The 25,359-nt window shown below is 37.6% G+C and overlaps 1 protein-coding gene and 1 pseudogene across 7 annotated transcripts in view; both read left to right on the top strand.

Annotated features, from left to right (window-relative positions):
• Positions 1 to 25,359, top strand: part of Cnot1 (CCR4-NOT transcription complex, subunit 1) — an 88,757-nt gene that overhangs the window by 61,623 nt on the left and 1,775 nt on the right. For 4 of the 7 annotated variants that reach the window (XM_013516128.1, XM_013516129.1, XM_013516127.1 and 1 more), the window contains 21 exons: positions 1,966 to 2,082; positions 2,377 to 2,487; positions 2,944 to 3,021; positions 5,076 to 5,253; positions 6,160 to 6,290; positions 7,788 to 8,084; positions 9,122 to 9,262; positions 9,358 to 9,462; positions 10,023 to 10,142; positions 11,847 to 12,038; positions 12,744 to 12,886; positions 13,647 to 13,755; positions 13,841 to 14,010; positions 14,659 to 14,911; positions 17,350 to 17,598; positions 18,588 to 18,751; positions 18,952 to 19,069; positions 20,289 to 20,390; positions 21,796 to 21,969; positions 22,816 to 22,965; positions 23,831 to 24,011. In XM_013516128.1, coding sequence (XP_013371582.1) covers positions 1,966 to 2,082; positions 2,377 to 2,487; positions 2,944 to 3,021; positions 5,076 to 5,253; positions 6,160 to 6,290; positions 7,788 to 8,084; positions 9,122 to 9,262; positions 9,358 to 9,462; positions 10,023 to 10,142; positions 11,847 to 12,038; positions 12,744 to 12,886; positions 13,647 to 13,755; positions 13,841 to 14,010; positions 14,659 to 14,911; positions 17,350 to 17,598; positions 18,588 to 18,751; positions 18,952 to 19,069; positions 20,289 to 20,390; positions 21,796 to 21,969; positions 22,816 to 22,965; positions 23,831 to 24,011 — 3,283 coding nt within the window. The remainder of the gene's footprint in view (positions 1 to 1,965; positions 2,083 to 2,376; positions 2,488 to 2,943; positions 3,022 to 5,075; positions 5,254 to 6,159; positions 6,291 to 7,787; positions 8,085 to 9,121; positions 9,263 to 9,357; positions 9,463 to 10,022; positions 10,143 to 11,846; positions 12,039 to 12,743; positions 12,887 to 13,646; positions 13,756 to 13,840; positions 14,011 to 14,658; positions 14,912 to 17,349; positions 17,599 to 18,587; positions 18,752 to 18,951; positions 19,070 to 20,288; positions 20,391 to 21,795; positions 21,970 to 22,815; positions 22,966 to 23,830; positions 24,012 to 25,359) is intronic. The other 3 variants (XM_005388448.2, XM_005388449.2, XM_005388446.2) reach the window with 1 other exon arrangement.
• LOC102014078 lies at positions 3,030 to 5,067 on the top strand (annotated as a pseudogene).

Below are 25,359 nucleotides of genomic sequence, written 5' to 3'. Positions count from 1 at the left end.
TCCCCGTCCTCTCTGCCCCTACTCCCCAGCAGGACGATACCCACTCCCTTTATTTTGAGACAGGCTCTAAGTTGTTTAGTTTGGCCTCAATTATTATCTCTTTCTAACTTGATTTTCCTCTGTTAGTATTTTATTTGCAGTACGCTCTTAGCTCTAGAACTTTTTCTTTAACAACAGTATTTCAGAAAACCATTGGATGGATGCTTGTTGCTGCTAGGTATTTAGATATGAAGCACTATAACTATTGCAAACTATGTAGTAATAAATTGTATTTGTATTTTCTGTTAGTGCCAGGTATCTCTAGACCTACTTCTGGAATAGCTTTTCTCAAGAATTCTCTGCAATTTATCTTAAGATCAGGTTCTTATGTTTCATAAAATTCAGGTGTTTTAAACCATTCAGGTGTTCTAAACCATTACTGGTAGAAGAAAGGTCTTGTTTTGTTTTCAAGAAAATTATATAATTCATCATATAACTGTGATCATTCTTTGCCAAATAATTTGGGATTGTGTTAGGAACCAGCACTATATTTAAACTATGGATGGGAATTTTCCCCATTCTTGGTTACGCTGTAGTGCAAAAGAATTCCTGGCTCTTTATTTTGAACAGCTGACTTGTGCCATTCTGCTGTTTCTTTGTGGAGTTAAGGAACAGAACTTTCTTTGTTTTTTTTTTTTAACCTAATAATAGTGATGAAAGTTACTCCCTACGCAGACAGAATTTAAGATCTTGTCCTTTAAACAGAAATACATAGAGCTGTAAATTATGTCTATGCCCAAATTTCTCATACTTCTGTGAGAGTTCTGTCCCTCTTAGAAAATACAGTAATTGGCGAATTGGTTACATGAATTGAATTTTCTAGATATTTAAGAAGAAATGAAGCTGGGTATGGTGGCACATACCTATAATTTCAGCACTCGGAAGGCTGAGGATCAGGAGGATCAGGAGTTCAAGGCTGGCCTTGGCTACATAGTGAGTTCAAGGCGAGTCTGACTTGAATGACACCCTGTCTCAACGAAGAAGTGAATAAGCAGTGAATATGTAGTATATTTTAGGAAGTGACCTTAGTTGACTCAAGAGATATACTGTATAATGACCTGGATATTAAAAGATTGTAATATAATAAATAGTTATCGTACTATATTCCTCCACATAGTTACTGCTTTGAATGAGCGAGAAGTGCAGTCATTATCTTAATTTAAATTGGATTTAGCTCTTCAAAATAGTTCTATGGTTAATTCTGTTTTAAACCTAACTGAGCTTTTCAGAATTTTCAAATACTTTCCTGTGGGAGGATACCTGACATTTTTGACTTTGTGTCTGCTTTAAATCTTGTACAGTATATTTGTACTACAGGTTGAGTATGCCCTATCTGAAATGCGCAGTACAAGAATTCTGATTTTAGTTTTTTCCAGACTTTTGGATATTTCTGTCTGTATAATGAGATGTTTTGCATAATGGGACCCAAGTTTAAACATGAAATCCATTTGTTTCAAATATACCTTACACACACCGCCTTAATTTTATGTGGTATTTTTAATGTGTTTCACTTTTGATTGCAACTCTTCCATTTTTGGCATCGTGTCAGCCCTGACAATTTTTCAGATTTTACAGCATTTTGGATTTCAGATTTTTCAGATTAGGGATATTCAATCTGTACCTATTCTTAAAAAGTAAAATCTTCTTGCTGGGGAATCAAACCCAGGGCCTTGTACATGTTAGGCAAGCACTCTACCACAGAAGTATGTGTCCAGCTCCTAAAAAGGCTTCTTAGTGGCAAAAACTGATGTATGATAATCAGCACAATGAAATAATGTTAATATGATATAATGGAGTAACTCTTACTTCGAAGCATATTCTTAACATTGATGGCTTGTTTTTACAATAAAATAGTGGATTTCTGAAGCGTATGGTCGGAGAATTTTCTTTCATAAATTTAATTTACTGATTCCTACACTATTTCAGGTGCTCCTGACCTCTGATAAAGCTGCAGCCAATTTTTCAGATCGTTCTTTGCTGAAGAACTTGGGACACTGGCTCGGAATGATTACATTAGCTAAAAATAAACCCATCTTACACACTGTGAGTTTCATGTAAAATTTGAGAATGTTATGGTGTATTAAATCTTAACTTTTGGGGAAATATTGTAATGATTAGCTTGTGTTTTGAATTCTAAATTCTATGTCCTTGCTGCTACATCTGTTTTAGAATAAAGAAAAGCCAGTAAGATATGGCTGTTGCTTTCTTTTTCTAAGACAAAAGTCAGATGCATTATGTTAGTTCCTGTTTTGGAGATGAGTTTAGTACCTCTTTCTGTGGGTACTTTGGCTTTTGTAGTATATCTCCAGCTTTTGAATTTTTCTTTTTTAATTCTAGGACTTGGATGTGAAATCTTTGCTGCTAGAAGCTTATGTTAAAGGACAACAAGAGTTGCTCTATGTAGTGCCCTTTGTTGCCAAAGTCTTAGAGTCTAGCATTCGTAGTGTGGTGAGTAAATTTTAATATTTTATTCATAGCTCATCTGTAGAGTTGGATTGTTTTAGCACAAGGTCCAAGAGTTTATATTCTTAGTTATAAAGGTAGTTCAGTTAGTTTTCCTTAGTGAATCATACATACCCAATTTGAAAAGTTAGATGAAATTACAAGACTGAATTTAGTAGCCTTGGGTTTTACTATTTTTCTACAATATGCTCTATATGAGTAGGTGGGAAGGCAGGGTTTTTTGTTTGTTTTTGTTTTTTTAAGATGGTCTCACTATGTAGTTCATCCTGGCCTTGAACTCAGCAATCCTTCTGCCTCAATCTCCCCAGTGCTGGGATTACAGGCGTGTACCAAACACCTGGCGAAGGGATTTTGTTAATCACATAGATTTAAGTTTTAACTTTTAAATAATCTAATTTAATGTCAATTTGGGGGCCAGTTTAACATACAGTTTTTCTTTAGGTTTTTAGGCCACCAAACCCCTGGACAATGGCAATTATGAATGTATTAGCTGAGCTACATCAGGAACATGATTTAAAGGTAAATTTTTTGCATCTTTGGAACATTCTCTGCCTTGACCTTGTTAAAATGAATACAGTAAAGGCAGAGTATCTTGGAGGGAAGCACTATAATGGGTTGAAAGTACATTTTGAATAAAACTGGGGCGGTGTCACACCCCCACCCCCACAGCCCACGCAGCACCCAGGCCCCCTGGGATGTGAGTGGAGCTGCAGGTGTGCAGGCCGAGACACTGGGGACCCGTGACCAAGCATCCATGGCTGTGAATAATAGCTCTTCCACGTCTGCAATTAAAAATGGCCTTTAATAAAAATATGTTGCAAAAAATGAGAAAGAAACAAAATGGGAAAAGTAAAAAAGTTGAGGAAGCAGAGCCTAACAAATCTGTGGTAGAAAATGTACTGGAGCGATGTGTAGTGAATGGGAAGGTGGAATATTTTCTAAAGTGGAAGGAATTTATAGATGCTGACAATACATGGGAACCTGAAGAAAATTTAGATTGTCTAGAGTTAATTGAAGCATTTCTTAATTCTCAAAAAGCTGGTAAAGAAAAAGATAGTACAAAAAGAAAATTTTTTCTGACAGTGAATCTGATGATAGTAAATCCAAGAAAAAAAGAGATGCTGCTGACAAACCTAGAGGCTTTGCCAGAGGTCTTGATCCTGAATGAATGATTGGTGCCACAGACAGTAGTGGAGAATTGATGTTTCTCATGAAATGGAAAGATTCAGATAAGGCTGACTTGGTGCTGGCAAAAGAGGCAAATATGAAATGTTCTCAGATTGTAATTGTTTTTTATGAAGAGAGACTAACTTGGCATTCTTGCCTAGAAGATGAAGCTCAATAACTTCAGTCATTTATTTATGTATAACATATTCATTATAATAATATTATATTCATTTATACAAATGATAACAAGTTATTGAATAAGATACATATAGATAAAATGGATCTTGGTTTTGATTTACTAATATAAAAAACAGCATTCTCATAGAAATCAAGTTTAATATGTTGGTTTTGAAAGTAGTATTTGGGGAAGTTGTTGGATTTTGTTTTGCTTGTGTAACACTGGTTACTTTGAACAAATAAAAGCTTTTGTATTTGCTTCCTTTATCAGAAAAGAACATTTGATAGCCTGATGTATTTCCTCTGCTTTTCTAAATGTTAGGGGAATTGTCCATAGTCAAACTCAGTCAGAACTCATGTTTTAGCACACATGCTTAAGGACCATTCTGAGTTTTTTGTTTGTGTGTATAAATAAGATATTTATGTAAATGGTTTTTGTTTTGTTTTTAAAAATTCACCAGAATAAAAATCATGGGTGATAAGCTCATGTTTGAGATGCAGTCATTCTGAGCAACCTCAGAAATAAATCACTTCCAGTTAATTAGCAAGTTTTCCTAAAGCCATAACCTTTCAAGTTAAATAGATGATTCTGTGATTAACTGGACAGTTTAAAGTGGATATTTTCAAAGCAGCCATATCAGAACCCATGTCTATGTCTTTTTAGTCAAAAAAAGTATCAGTTTACTTGCACAATTCCTGAAAAACATTCTTATCTCTGCCAACAACTTCCCCACCCAAATAAGGTAACAAGTCAAAACCTAGTTTGTTTGAATTAGCTAAGGAAGACTTATTAAGGAAACTTTAGAGGTTCCTTATGACGCATTACTTCATAACAAGTTGAAATCTACTCAAAGTCAGGTTTCATAGATGTCTTAAGACTTGGCTCATGGGAACCTACTGAGTGTTTAGAAGTGTTCACAATTTAGGACTTCATAGAGTAAATGAGTAGACAAACTTGTAATCTAAATTATTGACCTGTATGTTTTTCTCGACCCCAGCTTGTTCCTTACATATAGGCTTGATCTTGTCTGTATTCAGGTTACTGTTTTCAGCAGAAGCCAGGAAAACACAGTTGTAATAGTCAGAGTGTTACTCTACTGTGTCTTGTTTACTTTATTGTAAATAATGGTAAGCAGTGGTCAGTAAGTAGTTTTATATTCCTTTAGAAAAAAATAAATAAAAATAAACTTTTCTTTTCAAAATTCTAATGACACATTGGAATTATGCAGTTAAATTTGAAGTTTGAGATTGAAGTCCTCTGTAAGAACCTTGCATTAGATATCAATGAGCTAAAGCCTGGAAACCTCCTAAAGGATAAAGATCGCCTAAAGAACTTAGATGAACAACTCTCTGCTCCAAAGAAAGATGTCAAGCAGCCAGAAGAACTTCCTCCCATCACAACCACAAGTAAGTGACAATTAGTGTAGTGCTTTTAGCTAGAATGTTTCTCTTAAATGATACATCTCCATGTGTATAGCAACCTGTAGTTATTCCACTTCATGTGCTATTGATATTTTGCATGCTTTTTTGGTGAGCCTCCTAATTTTCAAATAGAAGTAACGTCTAGGCTTAGTCTTAATCTTGTTAGATTTCATTCCTGTAATTTACATAATAATCTTAACTAAGTGTTATTTAATCAGTTGTTATTTATCATTGCTTAAAGTCTCAGAAATAGCCAATTATAGTGATGAATGCCTATAATCGCAGCACTTGGGAGGCTGAGGCAGGAGGATTGTTGTGAGTTTGAGGCCAGCCTGTACTACCTAGTAAGACCCTGTCTCAAAAGAAAAGAAAAGGTCTCAGGAATAATTCATGGCATGATACCTTGTGTTATGGCTCAAAGCTGGGATTTATCAGATCAGGCTGACCAGACAGAGAAACAGATTTATTTTATCTACATCAATATGATAGGAGGTGTTGGGTTGGCTTATAGGGATGTATGAGGTGTGAACAGAATAAATGAGCTTTTCCTTTGGCAACTAAAAACTTGCAGATATACCTGTTAGCAGGCTGTTGAAAATTGACATCTGTAATAACAGACTGCACCTACAAGCCTTGGGCCTGCTAGTATAGTTTGACTCTTACATTTATTTTTGTGCTTTGGTCTACTGTCACAGGTAAAAATTTACAAGCTTTGTTCACATCTCTTATAATAACAGAATTTTGTTTTTAGAGTGGGTAAGATAAGACCTAAGACATCCCCTCCTGCAAGACTAATGTAGTTAGTTTTAATGACTAAATTGCCAGCTAATTTTATTGTAAAGTCAACGAATTTATGTTTGTGTTTTTAATCTCTCATTTCTTGATATTTAGCAACTTCTACAACTCCAGCAACCAGCACTACGTGTACAGCCACAGTTCCACCACAGCCACAGTACAGCTACCATGACATCAATGTCTATTCCCTTGCAGGCCTGGCACCACACATAACACTAAACCCAACAGTAAGTAAACACGGCTCCCTTACCCTTGTTCCTAGTTTGTAACAAAATGCATTCTGGGCCACCTTTTCTTCTTCCTTCACTTTGGATTATTAGGTTGCAGTATTTTTTCAGAGTAGAAATCTGGAACTGCTATGTATGTAGTACAGTTGGGATTTGTTCTTCCTTCTCTTAAAAGGTCTTTAAGTGGTTAGGGTTTATATGTTCCTCTTATCCCAACCCATGACAGTTAGTTAAGACAGCTATAAAGTCATATTCTTGGGTAATTCTTAAGCAGATCAAAAGACCCTTAATGTATACTATAGGTTTTTGCTTTTATTTTCTTTTCTGCTTAGCACTTGTTTAATCCAGAATCAGCAGCTTAGGTTTTTCATTGGCTTTTCAGAAACCAAAAATGTTTAGATATAAGAGTAACATTAATGCACTGAATTTTTGTATTTTGGGGGGTTTTGAGGCAGGGTCTTGCTATGTAGTTCAGGCTAGTCTTAAATTCACTGTATAGCCCAGATTGGCCTTAAATTTATGGCAATCCTCCTGCCTCAGCCTCCCAAGTGCTGGGATTACAGGTGTGCACCACCACACCTGGTTGAACTTTCTGTATTAAAAGAATTTGAAAATATTTTTAAGAGATGATACTAATCTTCTCTTTTCCCTTCTGTAAATGTCAGGGAAAGACCCAAAAGTTTAAAAGTTTCAATCCTGTTACTCACTGGACCATGCTTAGTAATGAAAGATCAGGAAGATTTCTTTCAAATGAAGCAAGAGAACCCAGCAGACACTGTGAAATCTTTGCTATTCTGAGGAATTACAGTATTTAGTATGTACATTACAACATTCAGAATAAAGAAATGGTCAAAAGAAACTCCAACTTGATGACTTTGCTTTTATGTATTTGCATAACCTACATGCAGTACTATAATACATAACAACATAAAACCGCTGTACTGTACAAAAAGACATTGAGGCTCTATAAACAAGTTGTACAGAACTATACAATGAAAAAGAACGGGTCATAAGTCAGAGTGCTGAGTGTAAGTGAACAGCCATTAAGCAGGTAGATCACTAAACAAGGAGTATCTATATTATGAATCAGAAGTTGTATGGAATCACTTAGGGTAATACTTCCTCGGTATGTGACCCAGCTTCTGTTTCCTGGCGTTTTCATTGTTTAATTTTAAGTATACAGCTGTAGTTTCTGTTAACCTTGAAGTAATTTCAGAATCGTGGGTATGATTGCTAATAGAATTTGGGTTGTTTTTTTTTTGTTTTGGGGTTTTTTGTTTTGTTTTGTTTTGTTTTGTTTTTGAGGCGGGGTCTCCATGTAATTCAGATTGCCCTTGAACTCACTATGTAGTTCAGGCTGGCCTCACACTACCAGCGACCCTCCCACCTCAGCCTCCCAAGTGCTGGGATTATAGGCATGTGCCACCACGCCTGGCAGGCTTTATTAAACAGGATGTTGATTTAATTTCTCATTTTCTCTACCCACCTTCCCTTCAGATTCCTTTGTTTCAGGCCCATCCTCAACTGAAGCAGTGTGTACGGCAAGCGATTGAACGGGCTGTCCAGGAGCTGGTCCATCCTGTGGTGGATAGGTCGATTAAGATTGCTATGACTACTTGTGAACAAATTGTCAGAAAGGATTTTGCCCTGGATTCTGAGGAATCTCGAATGCGAATAGCAGCTCATCACATGATGCGTAACTTGACAGCTGGCATGGCTATGATTACCTGCCGGGAGCCTTTGCTGATGAGTATTTCGACCAACCTCAAAAACAGTTTTGCCTCAGCCCTCCGTGTAAGTCGGTTATTAATTTGGTGTAGTACAAAACTTACTACTGCTCAGTGTGTTTGTCTTTGTCTTTGGGTAGTACATGTTACCATGTAATCTTAAAATGACTACATTAGATGTCTTCCTTCATAGAGATTAGCTCTGTAAGGTGAAGCAGTACCTCTGCTTTTTGCTCATTATTGTACCCCTAACATTATTGTTATCTATGAAGAATTTAGATTAATGCAATTGGAGTAGGACACTATAGAATTATGTTGGTGTTTTTTTATTGTTTGTTTTTGGTCATTTTGGCTGTGCAGTTCAGGCTGGCTTTGAGCTCACTTTGTAGCCCAGGCTGGTGTCAAATTTGCAACAGTCCTCCTGCCTCAGCCTCCTGAGTGCTGGAATTACAGGCATCACTTTGGTGATTTTTGAACATATAGTAACAAATATTTTCTCTTTAGGTGACTTACTAGTTTTGAGTCTCTTATGTATTTGCATAACCTACATGCAGTACTATAATGTATAGCAACATAAAACCGCTGTACTGTACAAAAAAGACATTGAGGCTCTATAAACAAGTTGTATAGTACTATACAATGAAAAAAAACAGGTCATAAGTCAGAGTGATGAGTGTAAGTCTGAACAGCCATTAAGTAGGTAGATCACTAAATAATTCTTTTGCTTATTGCTTTACTGTTTTCACATTGTTCACCATGTTCACAACAAATTGATAAATGTTCAGTGTTTGTTTTCTGAGACAGGGACTTACTGTGTATTCCAGCCTGGCCTTCAACTCACTGTATATAGCCCAGACTGGCCTCAGATTCAGCAACAGTCTTCCTGCTTCAGCCTCTCCAGTGCTGGGATTATAGGGTGCACCACCACTCTTGGCAGTGTTCATTGTATCCTATGGTCAGAGGGAGCTGGTGACTGAGAATATTTCAGGCTCACAGCTGATTTATTAAGTACTGCCAGAAATAAAAATGAATTTGAATGCATTGTACATCCCATATCTACATTTACTTTATTTTTTCTTTCCTTTTTTTTCCTGTTCCAAATAGACTGCATCCCCACAACAAAGGGAAATGATGGATCAGGCAGCCGCTCAGTTAGCACAAGACAACTGTGAATTAGCTTGCTGTTTTATTCAAAAGACTGCGGTAGAAAAAGCAGGCCCTGAAATGGACAAGAGATTAGCAACTGTAAGTGTTTAGCTCTTCCCTTTTAGGTTGTTTTTTTTTTTAAACTTAAGGAAGTCCCTCATAACAAGAACCTCAGTGACTTTTTTTGTTTGCAGGAATTTGAGCTGAGAAAACATGCTAGGCAAGAAGGACGCCGATACTGTGATCCTGTTGTGTTAACATACCAAGCTGAGCGGATGCCAGAGCAAATCAGGCTGAAAGTGAGAATTGGGGCTCTGTCTCTCCTAGCCTTTTATCTTTCTTTCCTTTATCTTGTTGCTTGAACCCTCACCAGGACTAGGACATTAGGGTGAAATGTTGTCTCTGAGAAAAGCATCTCATCCCAGTAGCATAGTATGGCAATATCTTAGGTTTCTCTACTCCCCAAAGTTGTTGAAGTGCTACTGTTAAAGAGTTCATGTGCCTGTTAGCTTCTGTCTCCCAGCTTGGGCTTCCTTTGTCACATTTTCTGGTGTTTGTGCTTATTAGTCCAAGATGGTAAGGCATCTGATACCGTTTGGCAGCTCCAAGGGAGAACAATTCAGGCAAAGATCCTGTCTGAGACATTTTCTGTGGAAATTTTTAAATGGATTTATGAATGGGGTGACTCAAGGAATCCTCTTCTGAACTATGTGTGGCACACATGCTCAGTTGTGCTGTTACATGTTGCAGTGACTCTTAGTAGAACCCTTGTTGTTACTGTTCTTTAGATGTTCCACTGTTAAAAAATTCCTTTCATTGTGTAGTTCATTCTTGTTAAAACAAATGTTTCTGTTCCAAGGTTGGTGGTGTGGACCCAAAGCAGCTGGCTGTTTATGAAGAGTTTGCACGCAATGTGCCTGGCTTCCTGCCTACGAATGACTTAAGTCAGCCTACAGGATTTTTAGCTCAGCCCATGAAAGTGAGTACTTGTCTTGGATTGAACTGAAAGTTTTATAGTCTATTACGAATGTTTTTGTCAGTTAATATATTTTCTTCCTAGAGTTAAGTTTCAGGGGCAAATGCACCCACAATTGTTTTTAAGTTACAGGTATTTGTATCAGATAAGCATGATCATAAGTTTTATTTAAATACAGTAAGGGGCCAGGGATATAGCTCAGTGGCATAAGCATCTGCCTGGCAAGTGCAAGGTCCTGAGTTCGATTTCTGATACCAAAAAAGAAAAAATACAGTAAGTATTTAAAATACATAAGATTGATTTAGCTTCAATGTTTAATTAGAAGAATTTAGCTAGATATTATGGCCCATCCCTGTAATTTCAGTTAGTGGGGAGGCTGAGGCAGGAGGATTGCAAATATGAGGCCAACACGAACAACTTTGTAAGATGCTATGTAGCACTGGTAGTCCACCCCTCTGTTTGATCCACGATACCACCCCCACCCCTGAAAAAGGAATTTGCCTGATAATCTCAGTACTTTTTCCTTTTGGGGTAGGAAGTGTCTAAAATTTGGAAGTTATTCACAAGAAAAGTTGGCATCAGAGGAAAACCTGAGTGTATGTTGCGACTTGATGTCCTGTTACTCCCAAATCCTGTGTGTGTTACATGTATTTGATACAGGCTCTTACTATCTTGTTCGGCCTTAGATAGATGATTCTTCCATTCGGCCTCCCAAATAGCTGTGATTCCCCTGCCCTCCCGTACTAAGAATCGAACTCAGGACGTCGCACTTGCCAGGCAGGCGCTGTGCTGCTTAGCTAAATCCCCAGCCCCCAGCAAATACCTGTGATTATAGGCACAGGCCACCACTTACAACTGGTTTATATTTCTTACCAAAAAGTTCACCTATGTGACCATAGTGTAAACGTTAAACTCGACAAATAAACCCTGACACTTTAGTCCCATCTGATTATTAGACCTCATTCAAGTTTTACCACATTGTCCCATTAATGTGTAGTAAAAGACCTATTTTAAAACCATGCATTTCATGTTTAGTTGTCATTCCTTAAAATCTTTGTTGGCCTTCTAATCTTTCATGATCTTTATCAATATATCATTTTCTAGATTGGCCTGATTTGGGTTTGTCTACTGTGTTCTCTTGGGTAAATATAGGCAGTAATTTTTTTCTTCCTTTTTGTGGTGCCAAGATCCACAAGGGCCTTGTGCTTGCTAGGAAAATGCTCTTCCACTGAGTTACACCCTCATTTCTAGGCAATACATTTTTCAGAGGAATGTAACAAGTGATACGGTGTTACTGTGTTCCAGTGAACAACTTGATAGCTAGTCTGATACTACTACTACTTAACTTGTAGTGGGTTTACTAGATGCGGGAAGTGATGTTGCCAGGCTTCCTATTCAAACCCCCTGGTCCTTGGACCTGCCCTGTGCTACCCTACTTAACAGCATTAAGACTGAGTAGTTCAGAAAGGAGGGGGCAGGGCTGGGGATTTAGCTCAGCAGCACAAGGCCTGCCTGGCAAGCACAAGGTTGTGAGTTCGATTCTCTGTACTGGAAAAAAAACCAAAAAGGAGGGCGCTAGCAGAGGCCCTCTATTTTGATGAAATGAAGAGGGAGTAAGCATGCTAATGGACCTCTGTTGGGTATATGCGCCAGTGAAAACTCTTAAAATACTTTGCTTTTCTTTTTGTTTTTCCTTCTGTAAAACAGCAAGCTTGGGCAACAGATGATGTAGCTCAGATTTATGATAAGTGCATTACAGAATTGGAGCAACATCTACATGCCATTCCACCAACTTTGGCCATGAACCCACAAGCTCAAGCTCTTCGAAGTCTTTTGGAAGTTGTAGTATTATCTCGAAACTCTCGGGATGCCATAGCTGCTCTTGGATTACTCCAGAAGGTTGGTTCTTAAACTTTTACTTTCAGATATTAGGTAGGTTTGTAAATATTTAGTGACATGTGCTATTCCCTCCGTATTTAATGCAGTTAAGCAGTTATGTTTAAGATCTGAGGAGAAAAATCATACTCTTTTATATAAATAGCTGATTTTTCTCTAGTGTAGAATGTAGTTTTAGCAAAAGCTGGGCATGGTTGTACATGTTTATAATCCCCAGTACTCTTTAGAGGATGAAGCAGAATCACAAGTTTGAGCCCCATCTCAGCAACTTAGCAAGATCCTATCTCCAAAAAAAACAAAATAAAAAAGTGGGGGTGGGTGGTAGGAATGTAGCCCAGTGTGAAGGCCCTAAAGAATATAACAACAGCAGTTATGAAGTAGGAAGTCACACTTTTTCCCTTAAGCAAAGTTTTTTGGAAATAAAATTATTGAGGAAACTATATGATGATCACTCTTGATAGATTTTGAGGGACAAATTGATCCAAGTATTTAGGGAATATTTTGGCTGCTAAGACTGCAAAGGTTTTTCAAGTCAATGCAGAACAACACAGAATGAAGTTAAACTAGATAGAACTTAGAGTGGTAACTTTAAGGCTTTAGACAGTACTATATGTAGTTTGTATTGAAGCTTGATTTTCAGTTCTGATAGTTGGGCTGAGTACTGTTCTACATTTTTCCATGGTTCTGAATACTTTCTTTTGCCCATAGGCTGTAGAGGGCTTACTAGATGCCACAAGTGGTGCTGATGCTGACCTATTGCTGCGCTATAGAGAGTGCCACCTCTTGGTACTAAAAGCCCTGCAGGATGGCAGGGCATATGGATCTCCATGGTGCAACAAACAGATCACAAGGTCAGTACTCAGAATAGGAATTATTCAACTGGCTTTTGATGTACATGGCTCTGTTTCTGTGCAGAATTTCCTCCTTGTTTTGGATGGTAAATGAGATGTTTGAATTTTTTAATTCTAAAAAATTAGAATTGTTGAATTGTCTTTTCCCATCCACTCTCCCTTTCCTCTTCATGATAGTTACGGAAAATCAGTACCTTGTTTAGGGGAATAAACTGTAGGTCATTTGTTTCAGAGATTACATAGTGGTGGTGTTCATAGGTAAATAATAACATGAATGGAATCCTTTTTCCTGGAATTTGAAAACAAAGCCTGGGCTTTTTATTTTATTTTTTTTTAATTAGATTCTGGTGGTACAGTTTAGGTATACACAATGATCACATTCATCATAGAGAATTTGTACCTGTACATGATATAACAACTGTCCCCATCCCCATCCCCCTACCGTCCCTTCAACCCCTATCCTGGGCTATGTTAACATTGGGCTGCTCTCAAAACCCTGGGCTGTCTGTTTGTCTTTATTATTGGCTATTTTTGTGATTTGTTTGGTGCTGTGGATTGAACCCAGGGCCTCATGTATGCCAAATGTACTCTCTGCCATTAAGCTACGTACATCCCCAGCCTACTGGCTATTTTAAACCGTGGGTACTGATTTGTGCAGTTGACTGTTTAGTGCTCCTTTATTTTGGAACACATTTCCACTGAATAAAATGCTTTTTATTTTACATGATAAGTATGGGAATAAACTACTGACATTTTCTAGGTGCCTAATTGAATGTCGAGATGAATATAAATATAATGTGGAAGCAGTGGAGTTGCTAATTCGCAATCATTTGGTTAACATGCAGCAGTATGATCTTCACCTAGCACAGGTATGAAAGGAATTTTCAAAAGAGAACTCAGGGAGTGCTTTTGTTCTATCCTTTCTCTCTCACATTACATTTTCTGTATTTCCAGTCAATGGAAAATGGTTTAAACTACATGGCGGTGGCGTTTGCTATGCAGTTGGTAAAAATTCTGCTGGTGGATGAAAGGAGTGTTTCCCACGTTACCGAGGCAGATCTGTTCCACACCATTGAAACCCTCATGAGGATTAATGCTCATTCCAGAGGCAATGCTCCAGAAGGGTGAGGGTGAAATGCTTTTGGATTCTCTACATTTTCAGCTGTCTTAAGAATGTACTTCAGAAATTAACGTGCAGACTTGCTAACAGTTTTGTTATAAATGCTTAACCTAAATGAGAAACTTTAGTTAGCCTAATGTTCTCCCTGGAAGTAATGAAAGCTTAACTAACTGCCAATCAGGCCTTCTTGGTGTAGTGCAGAGCATTCAATGACTGCTTGCTTTGTGTTAGAAGCCTGTGGTGTAAACCCTGGTATTGCCACTATAAAACTCTCAGATCTTAGGCAAGTGGACTTAACCTTCCCTAAGCCTGTTTCTTAAATAAAACAAATTCTTAACTGTTTAAAGTCAAGAGAAAGTATGGCACATAGTGACAAATAGTAAATTATTTATTGACTCAAAACATCAGCTCTGTTTCAGTGGTCACAGTTTTTGATGAAGTAGCTTAAGTGACATCTGTCATTTTTATGTTACATGTCCTCACAAGTAAACAGATTTAAGAGACCAAGACTAGTTTGTTTTAAACAAAGAAATGCTCAAGTGAAGTGGTCTTCACTCTGTGGTTTCTATTAAATAATCAAATTGTCCAGTTGTATGTCTTTGAAATCACAACCATGAGTAGACTGATTTTCACTCTGGATTTATTGTACTAGATTGCCCCAGCTGATGGAAGTAGTGCGATCCAACTATGAAGCAATGATTGATCGTGCTCATGGAGGCCCTAACTTTATGATGCATTCTGGGATCTCTCAAGCCTCAGAGTATGATGACCCGCCAGGCCTGAGGGAGAAGGCAGAGTATCTTCTGAGGGAATGGGTGAATCTCTACCATTCAGCAGCAGCTGGCCGTGACAGTACCAAAGCTTTCTCTGCGTTTGTTGGACAGGTAGAGCTTTTGGAAAGAAAGGTGCTTTTTATTCAACATAAGTAGGGTGTGATACCTCCAGTATCAGTATTATACACCTGTGGTCAGACAGTTATCTCCATACTAATGCAAACTAAAAGTGTATGTTTCTCCATCATTGATCACAGTGATAAAGTCAGCACTCTCTGTACCCCTATTTTTCCCATTCCAGTTGCCACAGCTACATGGGATCAGATAATGAAACTGCCTAATAAAAATTTAATAGCTTGATCGTCAGCAGCAGTGGATCATGGATTAATAAATTCTAGTAGTAGCTCATGCTTTAAAAAAAAGTCAAGATACAGTCAAACAAAATACATTTAAATGGTAGAGCATTTTTATTGTATTTTCCAATGTAAGTAGTTTACCTACCTAAACATGGTAATATACTCTTTGTGGGGAAATAAGTTTTTGGTATTTCTGTTAAATTTGATGTAGACTGGAGTTCAGCTGTTAGGAACCAAAGCCATAGCTAAAAATCAAGGTGCAGCAGGAATGTTGGTGGACAGAATGAACAGAAAAAAAATACAGGGAGAGAACCATACTAAATTTTGGGTTTTGTTTTTGATCATCACTGACTGCTTTCAGCTGCTCTGAGGGATTAAAGTAGTATCCAAACCTTAATTTGGCAAGAGAGGTACTTTGCTGAACTGAATTTCTTTAGTAGAACTGGTGAAGTGAGTGAGGGTGAGCTATCTTTTTATTTCAGTAGATTGGCCATTATTTCTTAAAATTGAAACCACAATTTGGGTGTTTTTCCAAAGAAAGATTACTGAATTAGGTATATTTTCAAATAAATAACTATTGAATGTAGAAAAACTGATAGGAATTCTGGAAGTTGTTAAAAATTATATTTACTTTTTAAGGTGAATGTTACTTAGTAAGATATACTAGATAAATTACTCCCCTAAGAATCCAGGAAATATAAGATACACTCTAATTAAAAGGCTGCGATTGCATGTTCATAGTTTAACTGCTTGTTTGGATGGATGTAAGACACTTGAATCTTGGGTTTTGTGATTTTTATTTCATGGGTGTGGATGTGGCACCTGTCTCAGCACTTCCTGCTGGTTTATTTGGGCTTATCACTCTGTCTTGGAAAAGATTATGCATTACATTTTTCCAGTCTCTGGCATCCTTTCCAACACAAACACACAAACACACACACACCCCTCACTCCCTACTGGTCTCTTGTATCCTTTCCACCTAAACACTACACACACACACACAAACACACACACACACACACACACACTGGTCTCTTGTATCCTTTCCACCTAAAACCCCCCCCCCACGTCTCTTGTATCCTTTCTACCTAAACACCACACCCACACCACCCACCCACCCATTGTTGTAACAGACTGGTCCCTGTTGTCTGCCGCTCACCCACACTCTCTCCTTTCCCCATGCACCTTTTTAGATTTCTGTGTAGACAAAAGTCCCTCCACTGGCCTTCTACCTTGGTAGAATGTATTTATTATAGTCCATTTTGTTCAACTATTTCGGTTGATTATGAAGAGACACTTAAATTGTTCCAGGATAACTTTTTATCAGATTTTCTCTTAGTTTGGTTTCTTTGTTTAGTAAGTGCTGCTGACATTAGTCTGCAGCTTTAATACGTATTTTCCTGCTGTCTCTTTTTTTTTAATACTAGCCAAATAACAAATACTGCTTTGTTTTACTTCCAGTTCATATAATTTGTAGTTTTTCCTTTCTTATAAGTAAACTTGGCTTTTCCACTTTATTGTAATTTAATGTAGCAATTCATTATATTAAAATAGCTAGACATAATCTCTGGGTATTTTCATTTTATATACCTACTTATTATACAAATTATGATTGGGAGGTAGCTTTGGGATTCCAAAACCTTTGTTATTAGTTGTCAGAGGAAGTTATCTTTAACTTGTTGAGAAGTAAATTATGTGTGAAAGTTAAAATACATGTAATTTAGTTTCTTCTTGGGAGGAAGATACATTTTCCAAACTTTTTTTCTTTTAACTCTGTAGTTCAAATTGGTCTTGAAGTTACTGTAGCCCAAGAAGGTCTCGAACTCACAGCAATCCTCCTGCCGCAGCCTCCTGAGCACTAGAATTAAAGTTGTATGCCACAACATCTGGCTGTCCAGGCTGTCTTAATACGACACTGGCAGTTACTAAAAGTTGATTTTATTTGGATAATTTTCCAAATTATTTGGTGATAACCTCCTGTTTACAGTTGGCATAGTATCTCTTGTCAGTTTCCTTCTTTTGTGTATTCCATGAAACTTAAAACATGGAGGAATTCTGTCGTGGTTCCTTAATGGGGAAGTCATTCTCCACTGACATCTATTTTACCTGTAAAAAATGTGTCAGTAGGAATAAATGAGAGAATATAAAGGTGAAGGTGTACAAGGTTTGTTAGGCATTAATTCATTGTGCATTTCTATTTTGTTTCTATGGTAGATGCACCAGCAAGGAATACTGAAGACTGATGACCTCATAACAAGGTTCTTTCGTCTATGCACTGAAATGTGTGTTGAAATCAGTTACCGTGCTCAGGCTGAGCAGCAGCACAATCCTGCTGCTAATCCCACTATGATCCGAGCCAAGTGCTATCACAACCTGGATGCCTTTGTCCGACTCATTGCACTGCTAGTGAAGCACTCAGGGGAGGCTACCAACACTGTCACAAAGATTAATCTGCTGAATAAGGTCTGCGGTCCTTTCTTGCCTACTCCTTATACATAGGAAGTCTGTATCGAGTGGGGTTTTTTTGTTGCTGCTGTTGTTTGGTTTTTTTCCAGTACCAGGAATGGAACTCACGACCTCGCGTTTGCCAGGCAGGCGCTGTGCCGCTGAGCTCTAAATCCCCAGCCCCTTGTATTGAGTGTTTTTGTTAACAACTCTTTCTTTCATGAAATTAGAGATAATATACAAACATACTAAATTTGAAAAAAAGAGTGTGCCTTGACTAAAATTTTAAAAATAAATATATATTTTAGTATGTTAAGGTTTTGGTAATGATTATAATTTCAGAAGATATTTAGGTAGCATGAGATTTGTCCCTGTAAACAGAGTAACTCAGAGTAGGTGGCTTAAAATATGTACAGCTAATAGACTGGAAATTCAAATACCAGGACTGACAGTGGAATTCTCAGAAATCTGAACATTGAAATAATGCAAAAATATATGGAAAATGGATCTAAATTCTGTTTGGGAAAATTAGAAAGGAATTTGTCATATCCCTGGCGGTTCAGTGATCAAGGACAGTTCTTTGAAACATCTCTGCAGCCTATTCAACAGCTCCCCAGGCCACTTACCGAATGCTCGGTGTAAGCCATTTGCCACTTGTCAATTTCAGTTCCAACCAAAAGCATCAGATTGTTGGATTATATCAAGATGATATAATACGAGAGTGCCATACTGATTTCTAGAGCTTTAGAAAAAGTGGGGATTTGTGAAGAATATATAGATTTGGTCTGAGGATATTAAAATTCAAAGAAAATAGGACACTGTAGGTCAAGGCAAGCAAGTGTATGACTCTTGGCTGGCAGCACGTAGTTTTGTACTCAGATGGTATATATGCTTCCTTTAATGTAGGACTTCATGCACAGTTCTCAGAAAATAAAAAAGAATGAATTGAAAGTGACAAGTGAATTACCGGTATGATATACAGGCTATAATCTGTGTGTTCTATGTAGGTCCTTGGTATAGTAGTGGGAGTTCTTCTACAGGATCATGATGTTCGGCAGAGTGAATTTCAGCAGCTTCCCTACCATCGGATTTTTATCATGCTGCTCTTGGAACTCAATGCACCTGAGCATGTGTTGGAAACTATTAATTTTCAGACACTTACAGCTTTCTGGTGGGTATTAATGAGTTTAATAGAGTTCTGTTGTTAAAAGCTGCTGAACTTGTAGTAAAATTTTAGTAAAACTCACATGTAGTATTTTTGAGGTATGTTGATTTGATTTGTAAGACAACTTGCATGTTACTTACATTCATGTATTGTTCACTGTTTTTAAGTTTGACCGATCTTATGACTAAGGTTTTTTTCTCTTTCAGCAATACATTCCACATCTTAAGGCCTACCAAAGCTCCTGGCTTTGTGTATGCCTGGCTTGAACTGATCTCCCATCGGATATTTATTGCAAGAATGCTGGCACATACGCCACAGCAGAAGGTGTGGCTGCAGTTTATCTCCTACAGATGAAGACTGTAACTACCTGGGGCTTATTAGCACTGTCTGTAGATTTCAGTTAGTCATTTAGTAGTCCCTATACCTCTTCCAAGCTTAAAAGCCAGGGAAGAGAAGGTGTCAGTCTCAAAGTTGAAATTATTCTTCACCTCCTTAGATATCTGAATGAATGTGGGTATAGGGGCTCAATCTGGTGCTGGTGGATTTTACAAATTTGTAGTCTGAGTGCTCAAAACCCACTCACATTTAAGCTTGAGGGCTGCTGGGGTAACTTTTTTTTCCAGTGATGGTAGGTCATCCAGTGATGAATGGTCAATCCATTCAAATACTCCTGGTATTTGAATTTCCAGTCAGTGACGGTAGGTAAGTCCTACATTAAAGGAAGCATAGACACCATTTGAATACAAAACTACATGCTGGCAGCGAAGAGTCATATACTTGTTTACCTTGACCTTAACATTGAACCTGAGTCTTCATACATGCTAGGCATGCATCCTCAGTCCTGGGCTACTTTATTTGAAGGATTTTGATCAGGTTCTGTTAAAGAGTCTCATTGCAAATGCACCACAGATAGTATGATTTTTTTTTTTCTCTTAGCCTGGAATTAGATAGGAAATGTCCTTATTCCCATCCATCAGTCCAGAAAAAAGCATGGCTTTTTTTCTAGCACTAATGTGCTAGAGTGAATCCAGCCAAAAAAAATCCTCACAAGGTGGAATATCATCTGCATAAACTTGGTTTTGTTTAGTGAAAGCCACTTCAGAAAGAGGGAACAACATACTCAATAAAGTACAAGATTGAACATAATTAGTATGGCTAAGTAAGCAGGCCATTTGGTTGAAAATAGAAGATTCATGCTGCAAATTCACAACTGTCAAGACTCAGGACTTAATTCAAATAAACAAGAAAGAAAACCTCCAGTTTCTCACTTGGCCTCAAATTTCTTCAAGGTCTCTTCTCAACTTTCAGATTTTCTTACAGGCACAGGGACTGTCTTACATCTCTGGAGCCAGTTTGTTTCAAGTATTATTTCCCATTACCTTAATAGCCTTTTCTAATACTGGTCAGTCTAGAAGTACTTGTGTTATTATTCTTTCCTTATATTAGTATGAAGATGGTAGGTCAACAGCATAGCTCTTTGAGTACATTTTTGATGACTGGAAAACACCTGAGTGTAATTAAGGCTTATGTACCTTTCTTTCAGGGATGGCCTATGTATGCACAGCTACTGATTGATTTATTCAAATATTTAGCTCCTTTCCTTAGAAATGTGGAACTCACCAAACCTATGCAAATTCTCTACAAGGTAATTAATTTATATTTGCGGTGTGTGTGTGTGTGTGTGTGGGGGTGGCGTCTTTTTGAGTCACAGTCTCATTATGCAGTTCAGGCTAGCTTTGAACTCACTTTGTATGTAGCCCAGGGTGGCCTTAGCCTCCCAAAGTGCTGGGATTACAGGCATGCACCACCATGCCCAGCTCATTTGTATTTGTAAGTTTTAAAGACTTCAAGAGTGCAAAGAACACCTACCTGGGTATATGAGGACTTAACTATATTTTTATCAAACTTTTATTGTATAGCATACTAAGAAAAGTATTAAAATCCAGTGTATACCCATTGCATCAGTTAACACTTTTCCCACATCTTGGTAGCCTGATTTTTTTTTTTTTTTTTTTAACGTTTTAGCCATTTTGGTAGATGTACAGAAGGATCTCGAAGTTTTAATGTACAATTTCCTTACCAGTTTTTTAATGAAATTTTGTGTAGATTAGCCTTTTTGTGATGTTCTTTTTCCAGTGTTTTGTTTATACATGCTAAGCAAAAGCTCTGCCACTAAGCCATCCCCACACCTTTTTTCTTTTAAAATAAGAGTTCCTCATATATTATGTATTCAAGCCTTTTACTGATATATATTCAAGTATCTCCCTCTCTCAGGGCTTGCATTTTCACTCCCTTTAAAGGAAAGTATCACTTGAGGAACATTTAAGTTATCATACTCAGAATTACCTGTTTTCTACTTCTAGTGAATGCGGCCTCTATTGAGTTGTGCAAGAGATTGTTTGCCTCAGAAGTCAGCAGAGTTCTAGTTTATGTAACTGTTTATGTATCTGAATTGTCCGGTTTATTTTGCAGAAAAATCATTCAATAAAAATTGTGTTTTTATTTTTTTGATACTGGGAATCAAGCTCAGGACCTTGTGCTTCCTTGCCAGGCAGGTGCTGTGCTGCTGAGCTGTATCCCCAGCCCTGTCAATATTTTTAATGTCTGTAGAATCTCTAGTGATAGTATTTTCTCTTTACTGGTATTGGTAATTTCCTTTTTCCCTATCAGTCTTGCAAGGGTTTCTCAGAACTCTTGGCTTTGAATTTTTCTTCTGCTTGACTCATTTTTTAAAATTTTATTTGATAGGTGTTCTTTCTCTTATGCTTTCTTTGGCTTTCATTAGTTCTTTTTCTAGCTTCTTAAGATAAATACTTTAATCAGTGTATTTTGTTTTTGTGCAGACTATTCTAGCATCTGAGGCTACAAACTTGTATTACCTAGTTTTTATAATTTTAGATAAAAATATTTTGATAAAGTAACAGTACAGTGTTGATTAAAGCTTATAAGCAGTTCTTATGTTACCTAAAGTATACTTCAGGCCTTTTAAAATTCAAAGTAGGAAGACTATTACTTCCTTATTGTGAAAGTTTTTATTTTTTTAAAAACAGGGTACTCTCAGAGTGCTGCTGGTTCTTTTGCATGATTTCCCAGAGTTCCTTTGTGATTACCATTATGGATTCTGTGATGTGATCCCACCTAATTGTATCCAGTTAAGAAATCTGATCCTGAGTGCCTTTCCAAGAAACATGAGGCTCCCAGACCCATTCACTCCTAATCTGAAGGTAAAGTTCCAAACTGTTTAAGGAAAAGTTCTATCTATTTTAGTCCTTCTTCTGGTATGTGGGCAGTGTAATTTTCTCTACACACACACACACAGACACACACACACACACACACACACACACAGACACACCAGTGTAATTTTCTCTACACACACACACACCCCACACACTTTGTGGTAGGTAAGGGTACTGTTTAAGAAAAACAATCAGTGTTATTAAGCTGGGTGGGCTATATTGCTGCTGCTAAATGCTGCCTCAGTATTTTTGTCTGTATTTACAGAACCCCAGCCAATGTGTTAGGTCATTGAGTGTTGTGCACATGATAAAAAAGTGCAGAACAGACCTTTGTAATACCTATATATAACATGTTTTGTATGTACATGTGTGTGCTTGTACTTAGAAGGAAAAAGGATCATTTTACTACAGTTTTTGTGTATTCTCTACTTCGATCCCCACTGCATTTTTAAAAAGTAGTTAAGTGTAGTATCTTCCTGTTCTCATGGGGCTTGCACTCTTGGAATCTCCTTCTGGACTCTTTTAAATGTAAGTTTAGGAAAAATGCGTTAGTGGTATAAACTAGACTTGTCCATCAAAAGTCTTTAGAAAGTAAGTCATTCATTCATTTATAGAATGAAAAATTTCTTCATTTCTTTGAAAAATATCTATCATTTTGTACAGAGTCTTCAAGTTAAAGTTTGATTAAACCAATATAAGGTGGCAGTCTACTCTTCAAGGCATGTATAATGTGTATAATTGTAGAAAAACAATCCTACCACTTTGTAGCATAGATAAAATTTGTTAATTCCTACAGTTGATTGTCATTGTGATTCTTGGCATTTGTGGCAGGTGGATATGTTGAGTGAAATTAACATCGCACCCCGGATTCTCACCAATTTCACCGGAGTAATGCCACCTCAGTTCAAAAAGGATTTGGACTCCTATCTTAAAACTCGATCACCGGTCACTTTTCTGTCTGATCTGCGCAGCAACCTACAGGTTAATTGGTTTGGCTTAAGCTAAAGCTATCTGCTGTGTCTGTCATAGAAAGCACTTTCTGTGCACCATCCTATGTTCGGTTCATTTCAGGAGTTAGTCCTTTCACCCTGACTTAAAGATTTAGAAACAAACTGTCATATCTGTTTATTTGGGTGAGCTTAATGAGACTGTATACTGTAGTAGTATATTTGATCAGTTACACAGTACTACAGCTTTGGACAGCCTGAGAACAAGTAATTTCCTGTAAAAATACACTACTGACAGTCATTTCTTGTTTGTATCCCCAAGATTTTCCTAGGTAAGTAGATTATGGTTTAATTTGCTATGTAGAATAACTTCAAATGAGATTTTACCAATCTTTCCTCACCTTATAACCAAAACTTTCTCCAAATCTTTTATCATAATGGGATGGCACATGTATTCTGACTTAGCTTTACTTCAGAGCTATGTCATGAGCACAGTGATGACATGTGCTTGGGTTCTCAAAGGAACTCACGTTTTTCATGATAGAAGCACTCTTGGAATGGATATATATGCGTTAAGATGACTCATTAAATCAATCAGTTCTGATTTGGGAGGATGGGTAAAAAACTAAAGATTGATTGTATGGCCCTCACACCGAGGTACACCCCAGCCCCTGTTTTATTTTTGAGACTGGCTCTAGTTAAACTGCCCAGGCTGGGCCCAAACCTGGGTATTGTCCTGCCTCAGCCTCCTAGGGTACTGGGAAAACAGGTTAGGGATCAAGACTTGTGCTACTACACCAGGCTGAAGTCCCAATATTCAGATCATAAAGAATATTGAGAGCTGTTCACCCTTTCTTTGAGGCTCTGTGGAAGTTAAGTTTTCTGTTTTGCTCTTTTAGGTATCCAATGAGCCTGGCAATCGCTACAACCTTCAGCTTATCAATGCACTGGTGCTCTACGTAGGGACTCAGGCCATTGCGCACATCCACAACAAAGGCAGCACGCCTTCCATGAGCACCATCACTCACTCGGCACACATGGACATCTTCCAGAACCTGGCTGTGGACTTGGATACTGAGGGTGAGTGGAGCTGCCAGTCTCTGGAGTCAAGTCCACTGTGCTTTTTGCCACCATCTAGTCACAAAAATTAAAAATTGCTATAAGCCACAAGAAAGAACATCCTGTGTTCATAGGTCTGGTTAGTTATTTTTCATTCATTTTTATGTTCAGTGCCAAAGAGGAAAAAATTACCCAGAATCCCGCTGTATCAGTTACTATTTACGAAAACGAAAGTGCTTTTTGGTAGTCTGTGTACAAACATAGGTTCGTATTACATAGTTTTAATTAACCTGTTTTCTCAACATTGGTGCCTCATTGCCAGGGGGCATATTAAATGTGAGGCATATGAAGATTACTGAGGATTTCCCTCTCTCTTCTACAGAAAATTCAACAGTATAACACAGTTTCTGTCTTTACTGCTTGTGCTACATTGCCTTTGGTGCTCTATATTTATTCTTAGGTAATAGAGATCTCAGCTAAGTGTTAACCACTTACAGTCCTTATCTTAGCACAGTATAACTTTAGCAGGACTTCTAATTTTGCTGTGAACACTTGAACAGCTAATTAATCTTTTGAGTATATGTATTACTTGCCTGTTTTTAAAAGGGATTTGTGAGAACTTAAAAATCAAAATTTAACAAAACTGAAAGCTGGGTGTGGTGGCACACGCCTGTAATCTCAGTATTTAGGAGGCTAGGGCAGGAAGACTGCCATGAATTTGAGACCAGCCTGGATTACATGGGGAGTTCAAGGCAGCCTAAACTATGTAACAAGACCCTGCCTCAAAAATAAATAAATAATTGAATATTAATACATCCAGACCTCAACAATAGAAAGTATATCAAACACAGGCAGACAACCAAAGCCAGCTAGTAGCAATTCCAAAGTAGTGATTCTTTAAAAAGCATGGTTTCAGACCCATTTTAGGGTATCCTCAAGAACCTTTGAGGAGGCCTGTGAGGTGAAAACTATTTTCATAATAGCAAAGCACATTTAGTTTCATTGCTCTCAAAGAGGAATTTTCCAGAGACTACATAAAATACATGAAATTCAGTGTTAACTTACTGAATGCAGAGGCAGAAATGAGAATCTACTGTCTTCTGTTGTAACATTAAGGAAATTGCAAAATGTAAAAGTGACAGTGCTAAAAAGTTTTTTCAAATATTAGTGTGTTACTTATGTCTATAGTGGGTCTTTTATAGTAAAAACTCAGAGACGTTGGGGGAAGGGTTATAGTGGTATACACCTATAATCCCAGCACTTGGGAGGCTGAGGCAGGAGGATTACTGTGAGTTGGAGGCCAGTTTGTACTACAAAGTGGGTTCAAGGCCAGGCTGCACTACAAAGAGACCTTGAAGTCTTTGCAGGC

Source organism: Chinchilla lanigera, unplaced genomic scaffold (assembly GCF_000276665.1).
Source record: "Chinchilla lanigera isolate Chin_1 unplaced genomic scaffold, ChiLan1.0 scaffold00032, whole genome shotgun sequence".
In the NCBI taxonomy this organism is placed as follows: domain Eukaryota; kingdom Metazoa; phylum Chordata; class Mammalia; order Rodentia; family Chinchillidae; genus Chinchilla; species Chinchilla lanigera.
Note: the sequence above shows the minus strand (reverse complement) of the source record. Positions and strands in the feature narration are given on the sequence as shown.